General features: G+C 47.5%; 1 protein-coding gene across 1 annotated transcript; it reads left to right on the forward strand.

Moving 5' to 3' along the window:
* Positions 1–493: 493 nt before the first annotated feature.
* On the forward strand, positions 494–8,922 carry LOC308480124 (actinia tenebrosa protease inhibitors-like). The gene is made up of 8 exons (XM_081011488.1): positions 494–599; positions 2,470–2,637; positions 3,847–3,999; positions 4,529–4,684; positions 6,815–6,952; positions 7,070–7,252; positions 8,380–8,556; positions 8,721–8,922. The coding sequence occupies exons 1-8, from the start codon at positions 512–514 to the stop codon at positions 8,744–8,746; spliced, it is 1,089 nt and encodes a 362-aa protein (XP_080867614.1). The 5' UTR covers positions 494–511; the 3' UTR covers positions 8,747–8,922.
* Positions 8,923–14,873: the final 5,951 nt, after the last annotated feature.

The following is a 14,873-nucleotide window of genomic DNA, read 5'->3' on the forward strand; positions in this document are numbered from 1 at the left end:
TCATTGGAGGTTTTTAAGTTGGATGGCCATCTGTCATGGATGCTTTGGTTGAGATTCCTGCATTGCAGGGGGTTGGACTAGATGACCCTCTGTGTCCCTTCCAACCCTATTATCTCTCAGCCAATCTCACTTTAGAGATGCCCCAGAACTGGATTTCCACTACGCAGCCACCCCAAGGCTTCGTGGAGAAAGAAGTCATTCCACAGAGCCTTTTGCCAGTTCCTGGCTCTGCCCCTGCCTGGGAACTGAGGAGACCATAAATCTGCCAAACGCCCTCCTCCATCCCCATCAGACCAAACTTTTCCCTGGGCAGCAGCTGCTGCCAAATCCCTGCCCTGTCCTTCTCCCTCTCTGGAACATTTCAGCCTCTCTCCCGATCCCCTCCCTGAAGCTCCATTGTTCAGGGCTGGGCTGGGCTTCTTGCATGAAGCCACCTGCCATCCTGGTGAGGTCAGAGTATAATAAGGTGCTTCTGCCTGAGCTGTGGAGAGAACTCACTCCTGGGTCCACCATGCACCATCCTTCCAGCCTCTTCCTCCTGGCGGGGACCCTTCTGCTCTTGCACCAGCTCCCTCTTGCACCTGCCAAGCTCATTGTGGGTGAGTGGCGCCTCCCCTTTCCCTTCAGCGCTCTATTCTCTTTAAACCAGCCCTTCCAAGGGTCCCCCAATGATCAGGGGTGATCCTGTTAACCTGCCTTGTCTCTCCTCATCATTAGCCTGGCCTTTTCTCCTGACACGTTTTTGATTTTATCAACCAACTATGTTAATAAGTCCATTTTTATCCTTTGTTGCAGGGCCCCTAAAAGGCATGGGGCTCATAGGTCAGTGCCTACTCTGCCTATTTGGTCATCTGGCACAGCTTTCCTTTAATTGTGGCCACCAGCCTTCCTTCCCCTTTTGCAGCAGGGGAAAAAAGAATATGCTAGCTATGCTAGTCTGCATCAACAGAGTTCTGGTGTCCAGATGAAGGGAAGGAAAAGTACCACCCTTTTCTGCCTTTGTTGGACCCCCACCTACAGCACTGTGTCCAGTTCTGGGTGCCACAATTTAAGAAGGAAGTGGACAAGCTGGAACATGTGCAACTGAGATGATCAAGGGTCCTCAAACCAAGCCTTATGAGGAACAGTTGAGGGAGCTGGGTATGATTAGCCTGGAGAAGAGGAGACTGACAGGTGATCCCAGAGCAACCTTCAAATATCTGAAGGGATGCCAGATGGATGATGGAGGGGTAGGATCCGAACCAATGGTGACAAGAAAGGAGATTCCTAAACATTAAGGAGAACTTTCTGAGAGTAAGAGATGTTTGACAGTGGGACAGACAAGGTGGTGGGCTTCAACTTTTGCCTGGTCAAAAATGAGCCACACAAATAACTCTGGGTGTTCATTGGCCTTAGGAACACAGGAAGCTGCTCTGCCTGTCAGTCCATGGAATCATAGAATTGTAGAGTTGGAAGGGACCTCAAGGGACCTCTAGTCCACCCCCTGCAATGCAGGAATCTCAGCTAAAACATCCATGACAGTTGGCCATCCAACCTCTGCTTAAAAACCTTCTCCCAAAGGAGACCATACCACTGTCAAACAGCTCTTACCCTCAGCAAGTTCTTCCTTCATCGGAATCTCCTTTCTACACCACCCTGAGTGGCCAGTGCCTTTCTAGGGTGTCAGGCAGCTAATTGTCCAGTATTTCATTGAGACATATTGTTGCACTGTGAAATATCCAGAAGTCTCTGGCGACAGCAAACCAACTGCATTTCTGGTGGCATTTGAGTCTGTTGAGGTGGCCAAGTGAAAGGAGATGCTCCTGCACCTCCAACCCTGATGGAGAAAGGGGGGCTTCAGCGGGCGACACCAGGCTGCACAACTCTTTGAGACGCAACTTACAGTACGCTTCTGACTTCTTCTAAGAACCTCATGCATGTGTCTCCCTGCAGCTTCATCAGGGGGCTTGATCCTCACTGGGACACAATGCCACCAAAGCCTGTTTCGAATGGCAGATAGGGTGGTGCTACCTGCTGGGCTTTTGTGGTAAGACAGGAGAAATACTTTCAGCCCAATCTGAGAATCATAGAATTGTAGAGTTGGAAGGAATTCCAAGGGGTTTCCAGTCCATCTCCCTGCAGTGCAAGGATCACAGCTAAATAATTCCTGACCAGTGACCATCCAACCCCTTTTAAAAAACCTCCCCCCCCCCAAAAAAAGCCTTCTTAGAAAGTCCAGTCCACTACTCAACAGTTCTTACTGTCAGAACTTTCCCCCTAACATTTAGCCAGACCCTCCTTTCTTGTCATCTGAATCCATCGATTCAGGTCCTCTCCTCTGCAGCAGCAGAAAGCAAGCTGTGCTTGTGGGGCTGCCTTCAGAGGACTTTGCAAGTCTATTGCTAGTGTTGCTCCTCCAACATCAGAAGTTCTGGGCTCTAAATTCTGTATATTGTTTTCGATTCTGTTGCATCTCTTCTTGTCCCGCAGATATCTGCAGACTTCCTCCTCAGAGAGGCAACTGTCTGGCCCTGTTCATTCGCTGGTACTACAACCCGAGGGTCGGGAGGTGCCTGGTTTTTGTTTATGGGGGCTGCTTAGGGAATGCCAACAACTTCCACAGTCGCAGCGCCTGTGAACGGCGGTGCATGCGCCCAGGTAAGACCCCGAGACAAATGCTCAGGTGGAGGCGGAGGGAGGAGCCAAAGATTTTCAGCCAAAATCATTGGAATAAGTGGAGCTGTGAGAATAAGAGGGTTGGACCAAGAAGAGAGGTCCTCGTGCTGATCAGGAACAGGTAAAGAAACATGAAGCAGAGAGCAGGAATATTTGGAGGGATGTAGAACGTGGGGTCCCCAAGGATTGGTGTTGGGACCTGAACTTGTTGACATGTTCGTAAGTGGCCTAGAATTAGGGGGGAGCAGTGAGTTTGCTGATGGTAGTTTCAGAATTAAGAAGCGATTGTGAAGAGCTCCAGAAGACCTCTCCAAACTGAGTGAATGTGAGGTAAAATGGCAAATGCAATTCAGTGTAAACAAGAGTCAAGTGATTCACATTTAAGACCACTCCAAAATTGCAATTGCACATAGATGTTCATGGGGTCTGGACAGGTGGTGACTGACCAGGAGTAAGACCTAGAGGACATAGCAAATAATTCAGTTAAGGTCTTGACTCATTGGGCAGCAACTACAAAAATGGCAGATTCCATCCTAGGGATCACTAGGAAATGAATTGGAAATAACATTTTAAATATCATGATGCTGTTCATTGTGGCTCCTGTCCAATGACAGAGGTGTTTACTTGCAAGTAAAGAAAGTAAGCTTTTAGCACAGCAGTCCAACGATACAAACTCAGCAGCTAGGAAAGAGCAGAGGAAATGCAACAATAAACCCAACAGGTTTCTCCTCCTCCCCACCAGTCTTTAAGCAGAGGTGGAGAAGGCTCAGCTACTCACAGAAATCCCTGTCCCTGTGAGCCTTCCTGACCTGGAGGCAAGCTGTTTCCCAAGGTGGAGGGGGGAGTCTCCTTCCTATTCTCTATGTGTCACCTCTCCCTGATAGGAAGCCCTTCTTACATTTTGGAAATTAAAGACTCAGGAATGCCAGGAGGGTCAACAGGAAGGTCTCTCAATGCTGGCTGCAAAAGTCTCTGGCCCAGAGAGAGAGAGAATGGCCACACACTGCATGGGGTGGAAAGAAAATGACTGCATGGGGTGGAAAGAAAGTCACTGAAGCCAACAAGTGTTCTGAGACGTTTTGGGTTACTTATCATAAATCAGCCCACATAGTTTGCTTGTTAGGAAGGGCTTGTAGTTTCCCAGGGGGTCATACCAGCGAAGGAGTCAGCCTGCCCCATGTTCTCTTCCAGCAACAACTCTTCCAGTCAAGCCTGGCACATGTCCTGCTCGGGTTGAAGGTGAGGTGATGTGTGGCCAGTTCTGCTCCACAGATGCCAGCTGCCCAGGGAACGAGCGCTGCTGCCGGACCATCTGTGGGCGACAGTGCCGGCTCCCTTCCGAAGGTAAGGGCAAAGGGAGGTTGCCGTTCTGGTTTCAGGGACCCTCGGACAGGAGATGCCAGGAGAGAAGAAGACCAGCACCCAACTAAGGCGCCCTTGGCAACCATCTCCATAGACCCTCTCATCTTGTGCCAGGGATGGGGAAAGTGTGGTCTTTGGGATGTTGCTGGACTCTAGCTCCCGGCATCCTCTGCAGCCAGCATGGCCAATGGTCAGGGATGTGGGAAGTGGAGTCTAAAAACATCTGGAGGGTTAGAGTTGTCCTCCGCGGCTGGAGGCAGAAATATTTCTGAATCCCAGTTGCTAGAAACCACAAGAGGGGAGGGTGCTCTTGTGCTGGAGCCCTGCTTGCAGGCTGAGATCTTGTTGGCCACTTTGAAAGCAGAATGCTGCTCTGATCCAGCAGCTTCCTCTTGCATGTTCTTAGTGTCATCATGGCACATCAGTCACATACGATCTGCCCAAAGGTTCTCTGTGGACTTTGCAGAATCTCCTTCTGCCTTCGCAACTGTTGCTCCCTCTTCCTCCCCAGCCATCCCCGGATACTGCCCAAGGACGCAACGCCGGCTGGACCGCCCCTGCTTGACCAGCTGCACAACTGACTTGGACTGTGGCTTCGGTCTCCACATCCCAAGGAGGAAGTGCTGCAGATACGGATGCCACCAGCTGTGTGTAAAGGCTGAGGAAGGTACGGCTTTTCCAGCAATGACAAAGAACAGCTGGGCGATGTGTGAGAACCCAATAAGAATGAAAGAACAAAGTGGTTGGGTGCCACTCCCTGACTCTCCACTCCCATGGATGCCAATGGGGATGGGGGGGTATCATTCAGTTTGCATTTAAAGGCAAAACAACCTAATTCACACTTGCTGAACTAAGACACCAACCGAAATGCAGCTCTCTGTTAAAGTTCACAATTGTCTGGATTTTGTGATGCAACTCTGCAACAGAAAATTCCTTACCGAAAGGAGAAGGGTGCAAAACAGTACAGTGGTACCTCTAGTTGAGGATGCGATCCGTTCCGGGGTGCTGTTTGCACCCCAAAAAGTCCGCAACTAGAGCGGCACTTCTGTGCACGTGTGGAGCGCGATAGAGTGGTTTTGCTCATGTGCGAAGCATGCAGAATGCTTCTGAGCATGCACAAAGCGTACAGAATGCTTCTGCGTGTGCGGCGTGGCAAAGCCCGTTAGTATACACTTCCGGGTTTGCTGCGTTCGCAACGTGAAAATTCACAACGTGAAGCAAACGCAAGAAGAGGTATGACTGTAGTAGAAATAATGTACAAAACTGCACTGTATCAGAGGGAATTTCGTGCAAACATTGGCAGCATTGCATACCCCAGTTTTCATGAACTGTTGTGCAAAGTGATAGGGAAATGGAGAGAATGTTCAGGGTAAAGGAGAAATAAGTTTGGAAAAGAGAAAGCCCACCCTGACAGATTGCTCTATCCTTCAGTATCAAGATGAGTTATGGTTAAGGGCAGGGAAGAAACGAGATTCAGCTCACATTAAAAATCAAGCCTCTTTCCTTCCCAAAACAATATGCAAACTGAAACACAGCCATCCTACAAAATTCACACAGCTCCGAATTTTGCAATACAGTTCTCCAACCAAGGAATGTGAACAAAAATGCATATGACAGGGTAAAGTGTGCATTAAAAAGGCATAGGTTTGTGAAAACAACATACATAAATGTATTGTATTAAGGAAATTTTTCTTTGCAAAAGCGTGTATATTAAGCATTCCAGGCCTGAGTTGTGTGTGAGAGAGAGGGGACTACATTTCCACCATCCTGATTTCAGAACCCTTATTCTTGCAAAAATGCTAGGTCTTGTGTTTGCAGCTCTGAAAGCCCATTGAGATCGTCAGGAGGAAGACGATCAGTCTTCCTGGCAGCTGCTGGGAGGAAGGAGACTCATAATCTCCATTGGGCTTCCTCAGCAAAAGTATGGCTGGTTGTAGAGCCTCCTTGGTCAGGGGCAGTGTGCTTCTGCATACCAGCTGCTGGAAATGGAGGGCTGTTGCCCTCAGGTCCTGCTTGTGGGCTTCTCCAATGAGGCATCTGGTTGGGCACCATGAGAACAGGAAGCTGGACTAGATGGGCTCTTGGCCTGATCCTACCACAGAGCTCCTCCTATGTTCTTGACTAGGCTCATGTCTCACTGGGCACTAACAAAGCTTCTCCTTGTAGAATCATGCAACTGTAGAGTTGGACAGCCATCTAGTCCACACACACACACACACACACACACACACACACCCCGTGATTCAGGAAGCACAGCTAAGCTACCGTATTTTTCGCTCCATAAGACGCACCTTTTTCCTCCTAAAAAGTAAGGAGAAATGTCTGTGTGTCTTTTGGAGCGAATGTGTGGTCGATCGCTGGCTCCCTTTCCGGCTCCTTGCCCAGGCCTCTATTGTTGAATGTTCTGCAGACGGAGGCTGTTTGTTCCCCCAGCGACATGTGACTGGCTGATTAGATTATCTGTCTGGAAACTGTAGAAACGGCTCCCTTTCCTTTCCTAAAGAAGCTGCAGAACTGTGAGTTGAACCCCATAAAAACAGGATTTTTTCCCTTTGCAAAATAAAAAAAATCCTTCCAGTAGCACCTTTAAGACCAACTAAGTTAGTTCTTGGTATGAGCTTTCGTGTGCAAGCACACTTCTTCTACCTTTGCAAAGTAAGCTCAACGACTTTGAGCTGATCCTCAAAAAAAAGGGCTTTCCCCCTTTCCTCCTCTAAAAGCTAGGCACGTCTTATGTCAGGTGCGTCTTGTGGAGCGAAAAATACAGTAGTTCTCTTCTGCAACTCTTTTCTTCCAGAGCACCCTGGCGTGTGTCCCAAAAGGGAACTGGTGTACACCTTTGCGCCCTGCAATGACACCTGTAAAGATGACCGAGACTGCCCCCTGAAACAGAAGTGCTGCTTCAATGGGTGCAGCCTGGGCTGCCTGGACTCAGGTACTGGCAAAGCCTCTGGCCACACCCCTTGCCCCACACCTTTTCCTCTCAGGGTACCTGGGCAGTAGTGCAGAGCTAGTCATTCCCTCCCCAAACCTTGCCTTCTTCTTCCTACAGTCCGTAGGGACCGGTGCCAGTTGCCTCCTGATGGTGGACTGTGCTACGGCTACTTGCCACGATACCACTACAGCCCGTCGCAGAAGAGGTGCGTGCGGTTCATCTACGGCGGCTGCGGGGGCAACAGCAACAGGTTCAAAACCAAGAAGGCATGCGAGAAGGCCTGCGGGGAAATCAGCCCAGGTACAGCGCATGCCTTTCATGCACTGCCAAAACCTCCTTGAAAGGGAGTCACAGCCCACATGTCAGAGGGACACAATTGTGCTCAAAGAGGGCAGGTCCACACGATGCATTCAAAGCATCTCTTCAATGCACATTCAAAGCATGTGACTCCCCCCACAGAATCCTGGGAAATGTAGTTTCTTTAGGGGGCTGGAAAAGATAGCTCTGTGAAGGAAAGCTGAAGCTCCCAGGATGCTCTGGGGAAAGTCATGTGCTTTCAATGTGCATTGAGTTTGCTTTTAGGAATATTATTTATTTGTTTAGCCAAAGCCACTGCAAAACAAAATACATAAAACAGAATGAAATACATTAAACAGAACCGTGTAAACACTGCACAGCTAAAATACTTATTAAAATCAGGCGTTCTGTCAGATAAGGGTCTGCTCCCCTGAAGAATTTAGCTTACCATTCCCACAAATTTTTGTCCTTAAAATTGCAGATCTAAGGGCAAAACGAGCCACTTTTTCAGAGGTATTGGGGGGCCTGTCCTCCAATAAAATCCGATACCCAATCAATGGCTCAACTGGGAGATTTAAATCTTTGAACAAGGTTGCTCTTCAGTCTTCATAGATTGAGCAAACCAGGAAGTTGTAGGGTAAATATTCAGGCACATGACCAAACTTATTTTTATTAATAAAAATAAAAGCAAGAACAACCCAACTCCCCAACACATTGTAAAAGGTCATTGAATGTCAATCAAGCAAAGGCCTGGTTAAAGAGGAACGTTTTTGCCGGGTGCCTAAAGGTGCATAATGAAGGCGCCAGGCAAGCTTTCCTGGGGGTAGCATTCCATAGGCGGGAAGCCACTGCAGAGAAGGCCCCGCTCTCGTGTTGCCACCCTATGGACCTCTTGAGAAGGAGGCACACGAAGGAGGGCCTCAGAAGATGATCTCAGGGTCCAAGTAGGTTCATATTGGGAGAGGCAGCCTTTTGCCTCCCATTGATGTATGAGTTATTTCTATATGGTGCTAATGCTCTTGCTGTCTTGGTTTTTTATGGGCGGTGCGGGGTGTTTTATATCCTGCATTCATTTGCTATACAATTGTGTGTGTGTGTATCCACCACCACTTTTTCTACTTCCACCCCAGAGGTTTGCGAGCTGCCCAGTGAGACCGGCCCATGTCGCGCTTACTCAGAATTCTTCTACTACAATTCAACTCTTTCCTCCTGCAAGAAGTTTGTTTATGGCGGTTGCAAAGGGAATGACAATCGGTTTTACACGAGGCTGGAGTGCAAAATGGTCTGCGGAACTTCAAGTAAACCAGGTGAAAAACAAAGAGGATCTGTCCTTCAGGAATGGGACTGGCTTGGGAAACAGACAGGAGGCAGGGTCTCCAACATCTGCCCTGCTGGCCACGGACTCTTGTGTGCCAGTTCAAGGCAAGAGTCTCCTTCCTGCCCTTTAACTGTCTCTCTTTCCTTTCCACAGCAAACTCCACCACAACATCTGATTGAGTCATTCACTGACATATTCCCTTGTCTGCACGATTCTCCAGACTGACCCCTCAAAGTCCAAGGAAGAGACACCAACCTGGTACCCTGCCCTGGGGCCCTCGCCTCCCTCTCACCTCCACCTTCAGGGAGGCTGGTGGGGTCAACTCTGCTCTCCAAAAATAAAGACATGAGATGTTCGGCTGCATCCTCTGAATCTGGTTCTTGAGTTAACATAAAAGTCTGGCCGCTGGATCAGACCAAAGGCTTACATAAGAACATAACATAAGAGCATAAGGTGAATTGGCTGGATCGGGCCAATGGGGGCCCCTCTAGTCCAGCATCCTGTTCTCACAGTGGCCAACCAGATGCCCTAATGGGAAACCAGCAAGCAGGATTCAAGCACAAGAGCAAGGAGGGGAGAGAATTCAGATTCAGAAGCATCCCTGCCTCTGATTATGGAAAGCATAGCGATTGGGGCTAGTAGCCATCAATAGCCTTCTCCTCCTCCAGGAATTTATCCAATTCAATTAATAATAATAATAATAATAATAATAATAATAATAATTTATTTATACCCCGCCCTCCCCAGGCAAGACTGGGCTCAGGGCGGCTAACACCAGGTATAAAACAATTAAAATACAACTTAAAAACAAGATTAAAATACAACATTAAAATGCAGCCTCATTTCAGTAGAAACTCAAATCAAAATCTTTCTGGGGATGAAAACGTGAAGTCTTCACCAAGGCCAACTATCCAGACTGGTCCTACGTGGGCCAGAAAAAAGCCAGGGAAGTCCCCAAATAGGAGTTCCATCACAGAAGAAGAAAGGAAAGAGGGGAAGGGGATCAAGTTGATTCCAAGCCAAAGGCCAGGCGGAACAACTCTGTCTTACAGGCCCCGCGGAAATGCCATCCAAGTTGGTCACCATCGCTGCTTCCTGGGGGAGCAAGTTGCAGCTCTGTGCATTGATACCTCACTAGTTTGCTCTGTATTTCACACTTCTCATATCCCTGCTAAACTGAAAGAGTTTTTTCCATATCAAAATTACAAAATTTGAGGGTGTGTCATTTTCGGCAGCCACCCATTTTAGATTTTTGGTAGGTTTTCCTACTAAAAGGGTCCCAAGCACCTTTTTCGCCCCTACCTGGTGCTGTCTTGATGCTTGGAACTGCAACTCCCATCAGCCCCCAGTCAGTGCTGTTGGAGGGGAGGAGCTGGCGGAAGTCGTAGTCCAAAGAACCAGGGGGGAACTAGGCAGGGCCAGCTAGAGACATTTTGGCGTCTGAGGCAAACCACAAAACAGCACCCAGCCAGATAGGCAGAATTAGTTAGCGCAGTTAATCTGGTTTATACATTGTTCCACACAACCAAAGGCATTTCCCAAAGTGATTTACAAAAACAATAAAATACAAAATACGATATGCATTAAAACAGGAGTGTTCATTTTTTAAAACAGCAGCAACAACAAATAACCATCCAAAACATTATTAGAATTATCTATTATTTTACAGTGGTACCTCGGGTTAAGTATTTAATTCGTTCTGGAGGTCTGTTCTTAACCTGAAACTGTTCTTAACCTGAGGTACCACTTTAGCTAATGGGGCCTCCTGCTGCCACTGTGCCACCGTCGTGCGATTTCTGTTCTCATCCTGAAGCAAAGTTCTTAACCCAAGGTAATATTTCTGGGTTAGCGGAGTCTGTAACCTGAAGCGTATGTAACCTGAAGCAGCTGTAACTCGAGGTACCACTGTATTTATAAAATTTGCATGCCGCTGTTCAATCAAAGATCAAAGGGCTGTTCACAACATAAAAAATACAAAATGTGAAGACAAAATACACAATAAAACAAAAGCAAACCAACAACCCCCCTCCCACAAGCACATTTAAAAGGCCAGGATGTTAATCAGCCCAAGGCCAGGCTGAAGAAGAACACGTTTGCCTGATGCCTAAAGATATATAATGAAGATGTCAATGAAGTGGGAAGCCACCACAGAAAAAGCCTGTTCCGTGTTGCCGCCCTCCGGACATCTTGCAGAGGAGGCACATGGAGAAGGGCCTCCAGTGGCAATCGCAGGGTTAATATGGGGAGAGGTCTTGCGGTCCTGAGGCACTTAGGCTTTATAGGTCAAAAGCAGAAACTAATTGGCAGCCGGTGCAGTCAGGACAGGATCAGTGCAACACTGACGTACCTCGGAAGTCAAATGAAATCCATTCTGGAAGTCCATTTGACTTCCAAAAAGTTCAGAAACCAAGGCGTGGCATCCGATTGGTTTCTGATTACGCAGGTTTGCCAGAAACAACAGCGGAAGCCACACCGGATGCTCAGCTTCCCCAAAAACTTTGAAAACCAAAACACTCACTTCCGGTTTTCGGTCGTGTGGGAGCTGGAACATTTGACTCCCAAGGCATTGAGGAGCCAGGTAAGACTGTATGCTCAAGCCGTCTTGACCCAGTGCGCAACCTTGCCACCGAATTTTGCACCAGCTGAAGCTTCCGAACCATATTGAGGCAGCTGGGTAAGACAAACTCCACCCTCCTCAGCCCCCCACGTTCCAGTGATACAGACCAGCTCAACCTCCTCATCTACATGGATCATGGATGAGGGAGGCCTTACTCTGAGCCAATTTAGCACTTGGCATTCAGCAGCTGCTTGGGACGCAGGTGGCGCTGTGGGTTAAACCACAGAGCCTAGGACTTGCCGATCAGAAGGTTGGCGGTTCGGAGACTTCCGGGTTGGCGCCATCGCCGAATGGCGGACTCCCTCCGAGCTCCGGAGGGAGCCTGCTCGGCAGGGGCTGGGTCCTACCGCACCGGCGATGCGGGGACCCTTAAAAACCACGGCCACGAGGGCCGTGGACATGGAGACTCGGCTGGCACCGCTAGCGCCCTCCCGACTCGTGAAGGAGCCTTTTTAAAGGCTACGGATCGGGTGCCGGGGAGAAGCGTGGTGCTTTGAGTCCTCTGCTATCCCTGCCGAGCGCAGCCGCATGCCATCCGGCGGAGAGCGCTGACTTCTTCCATTGAAAATTCGGACTTTTTAACAACAACCCGTGAGTAATTTGGAAACTGGGTTTAAAAGGAGGGAAAAAAAAGAATTTCTTTTCGAATTGGACACGAGCGGGGGGGGATCCAAAAAGGAAGTCAGTCCCCCCCCCTATTGTAAACCTTCCAAGACAAGGACGGGGAAACCAAGGTCCAAAAAGATTTGTATTGCTGATAAGAACTAAGAATTCCACGATGGGGAATTATAAGAACTGTGCTGGAGGACGAACTGAGGGAGAAGAAACGTAACCCCCCCCCCCTGGGAACCGGGGTGATTGAAGAGACAGCCTGGTGAAAAGAGTCGGAGATTTTGACAGCTGTCAAAGTAGCTGTCAAAGTCGGAAAGCAGAGAGGATTTTATTATGAGAACTTTGCTGGCTAAATTTGTTACAATTTGCTACAACTTGTTAAAACTCGGATACAAAATGGCGAAAACATGGATAACAATCGGACTTTTGGACTAGAGAAAACAAAGTTACAACAATCCCCCTAGAGGAATTTCGGGACATTACAAAGATGGTCGTAAGTGGAAAAATACCATTGGAATTTTACAGGACTGGTTATCTTCTGGGAAAGCTGCAAAACGGAAATAATATTTTGTCTACAGGGTGTTCAGCTAGAGGAGACAATAGAAAGAAAGGGACTGAACGCAAGTTTTTGTTCCTGACTAACAATAATCCCTGCAGACTTATTAAGCTTCTGAATTAGAACGTTTTAGCAGCGGAACAAGAGGAAACTGGACTACAATTTGGAAAGAACAATGGGGGGAGCTTTATTAAAGATTTGAAGTTAAGTGTTTTAAAAATAATTGTGAAGGGGAAAAAAAAAAAAAAAAGTCAGCAAGGAATTGGGGGAAATAGGTGAATTTTGGATTGTAAGAATTCCAGGCGGATAACATGGTTTGGTGGCCAGGGGGAAATTAAACCGGGGACAGGGGGGGAGAACTAAAATCCAAAGGCTTGTCAACTTCTTTTTTTGAACTGGCTTTGTTTCATCTATTATATCTTTCATCTTTTATTTCTGATATTTCTATTATGTGGGGTGTCTTTATTATTAATAAAAAAAGGGAAATTGTGGAATAAAAATGGGGTGGGCCCTGGGAAAGAAATTTTTTGTTTTTTATTAAGGGTATGGATGAGGAATGTAGAAATTTTAAATTCGAATAATGGTCTAAACAAATTAAGTTTTTAATTAGAACCGAGAGCTTGTGGAGCCAACAACATGAAAAAGGAATATGGTAGGGGTGGGGGAAGGGGGGAGTCCCAGAAAGTGGATATATGAAAATAAGGTTCTGAATGTATTTTAACTCTTACTTTCTGTATTTTTGAAAATTTTAATAAATATTATTTATAAAAAAACAAAAAACAAAAACAGAAGGTTGGCGGTTCGAATCCCCGCGACGGGGTGAGCTCCCGTTGCTCAGTCCCGGCTCCTGCCCACCTAGCAGTTCAAAAGCACATCAAAGTGAAAGTAGATAAATAGGTACCACTCCGGTGGGAAGGTAAACGGCATTTTCGTGCGCTGCTCTGGTTCGCCAGAAGTGGCTTAGTCATGCTGGCCACATGACCCGGAAGCTGTACGCCGGCTCCCTCGGCCAATAAAGCGAGATGAGCACCGCAACCCCAGAGTTGGCCACGACTGGACCTAACGGTCAGGGGTCCCTTTACCTTTACCTTTACCTTTATTCAACAGCCGCAGACCTGAGGGTTGGTTGATAGGACAACTGCAATTCCCCATGTTGAGGTGAGCATGTTCCAGAGGTCAAGCTTTTTCTCAGCCTAGATCCCAGGATGTACTAACTGCTGGGGGCAGCTCTGCAGGTCAGATGCTCAGCACCTGGGCTGCAAAGGAAATCCGCCCTTGGGTCTTTGCCGCTGGTTGCCCAGGTTCATTGTGTGGAAACTCAGTCTCTAGTTATCACTGCTTGGCAACAACTGCCCTCCCTCCATCTTTGGGGAGGTTGCTCTGATCATCTTCACTCTCCAGGATAAACACCAGCACCCCCTGAGTCCAGTTCTTGGAGTTGCCTGCCTCTGCAGCCTGTCCAAAGCCTGCCTTTTCCTGCTGCCCCTCCCCACATCAGAAAAGCAAGCACCCCACCCCTCACCCCGCATAGCAGGGCAGTGTAAAGGGGTCCTTGGGCCTGGTATGAATTGTGAGGGAAGAGGCAAGTGCTCTTTATTTCCAAGGTGGCGCCTAATGCATGCCTGCAGCAGGGCGACTTCCAGTTTGGAGTGGTGCCAGCGTCACAGTGCCCTCTTCTCTGACCCTTGGCCATGCTGGCAAGGGCTGGCGGGTGATGGAGCCCAACAACTGCTGGAAGGCACCATGCTTGTTCGTTTATAATAAAAAAAAAAATTATAGATCACTGCATCATTAAAAACATGCATCACAGCAGTTTACAAGAATAAAACATAAAAGCTGTGGGAGTCATAAAGCCATGGCAGAGGCTTGTATTGCTGCATGGTGCCTGCTGATCTCGGTGACCAGCATGTCTGTGCCTTGCAGTATATTGAATGTATTGACCTTATATGGAGTTGTGTTCCCCCTCTGGGCAGTAATTACCTTATATGGCGATGGGTGTTGTAAAGCCATGATTGGGCATGTAACGTGAGACATTGGCAGACGGCCATGCAGGCTGAGAGAGAGAAAAGGATTAAAAAAAGGATTAAAAAAAAGTTACCGGAGAGAGAGAGAAGTCGAAGGAGCTGCTACTCCATCCTGAAAATATTGCTGTCTCACTGTGTCCTTTTTTCAAATGCTGAGCAGCACCATTTGCGACGGCGGGCTTCCGTCAAAAAGCTGTACAATAAAAACCATGGAAGAGGTAGAAACAGCCATCCATTAACCACTGCGGATGGATGTATTGTTAATTGCCTGCCCAGACCTTGTGGAATAGAGATATATTCAGCAGAAGTTTATTTTATTATTAATTTTTATTAATTTATTTAACATAATTACATATAAACAAAATATTGCAAATACATACATACATATACATTTGAGATAAGCACACATATACAAAAAAGAACAAAAGAGAAAAAGGAAGAAAAGAAGAAAGAAAAAGAAAAAATAAAGAGAAGAAGGAGAAGAAGAAAAGTTGGAA

The sequence above is a fragment of the Podarcis pityusensis genome (genome assembly GCF_964106645.2).
Source record: "Podarcis pityusensis genome assembly, chromosome: 6".
Lineage (NCBI taxonomy): Eukaryota > Metazoa > Chordata > Lepidosauria > Squamata > Lacertidae > Podarcis > Podarcis pityusensis.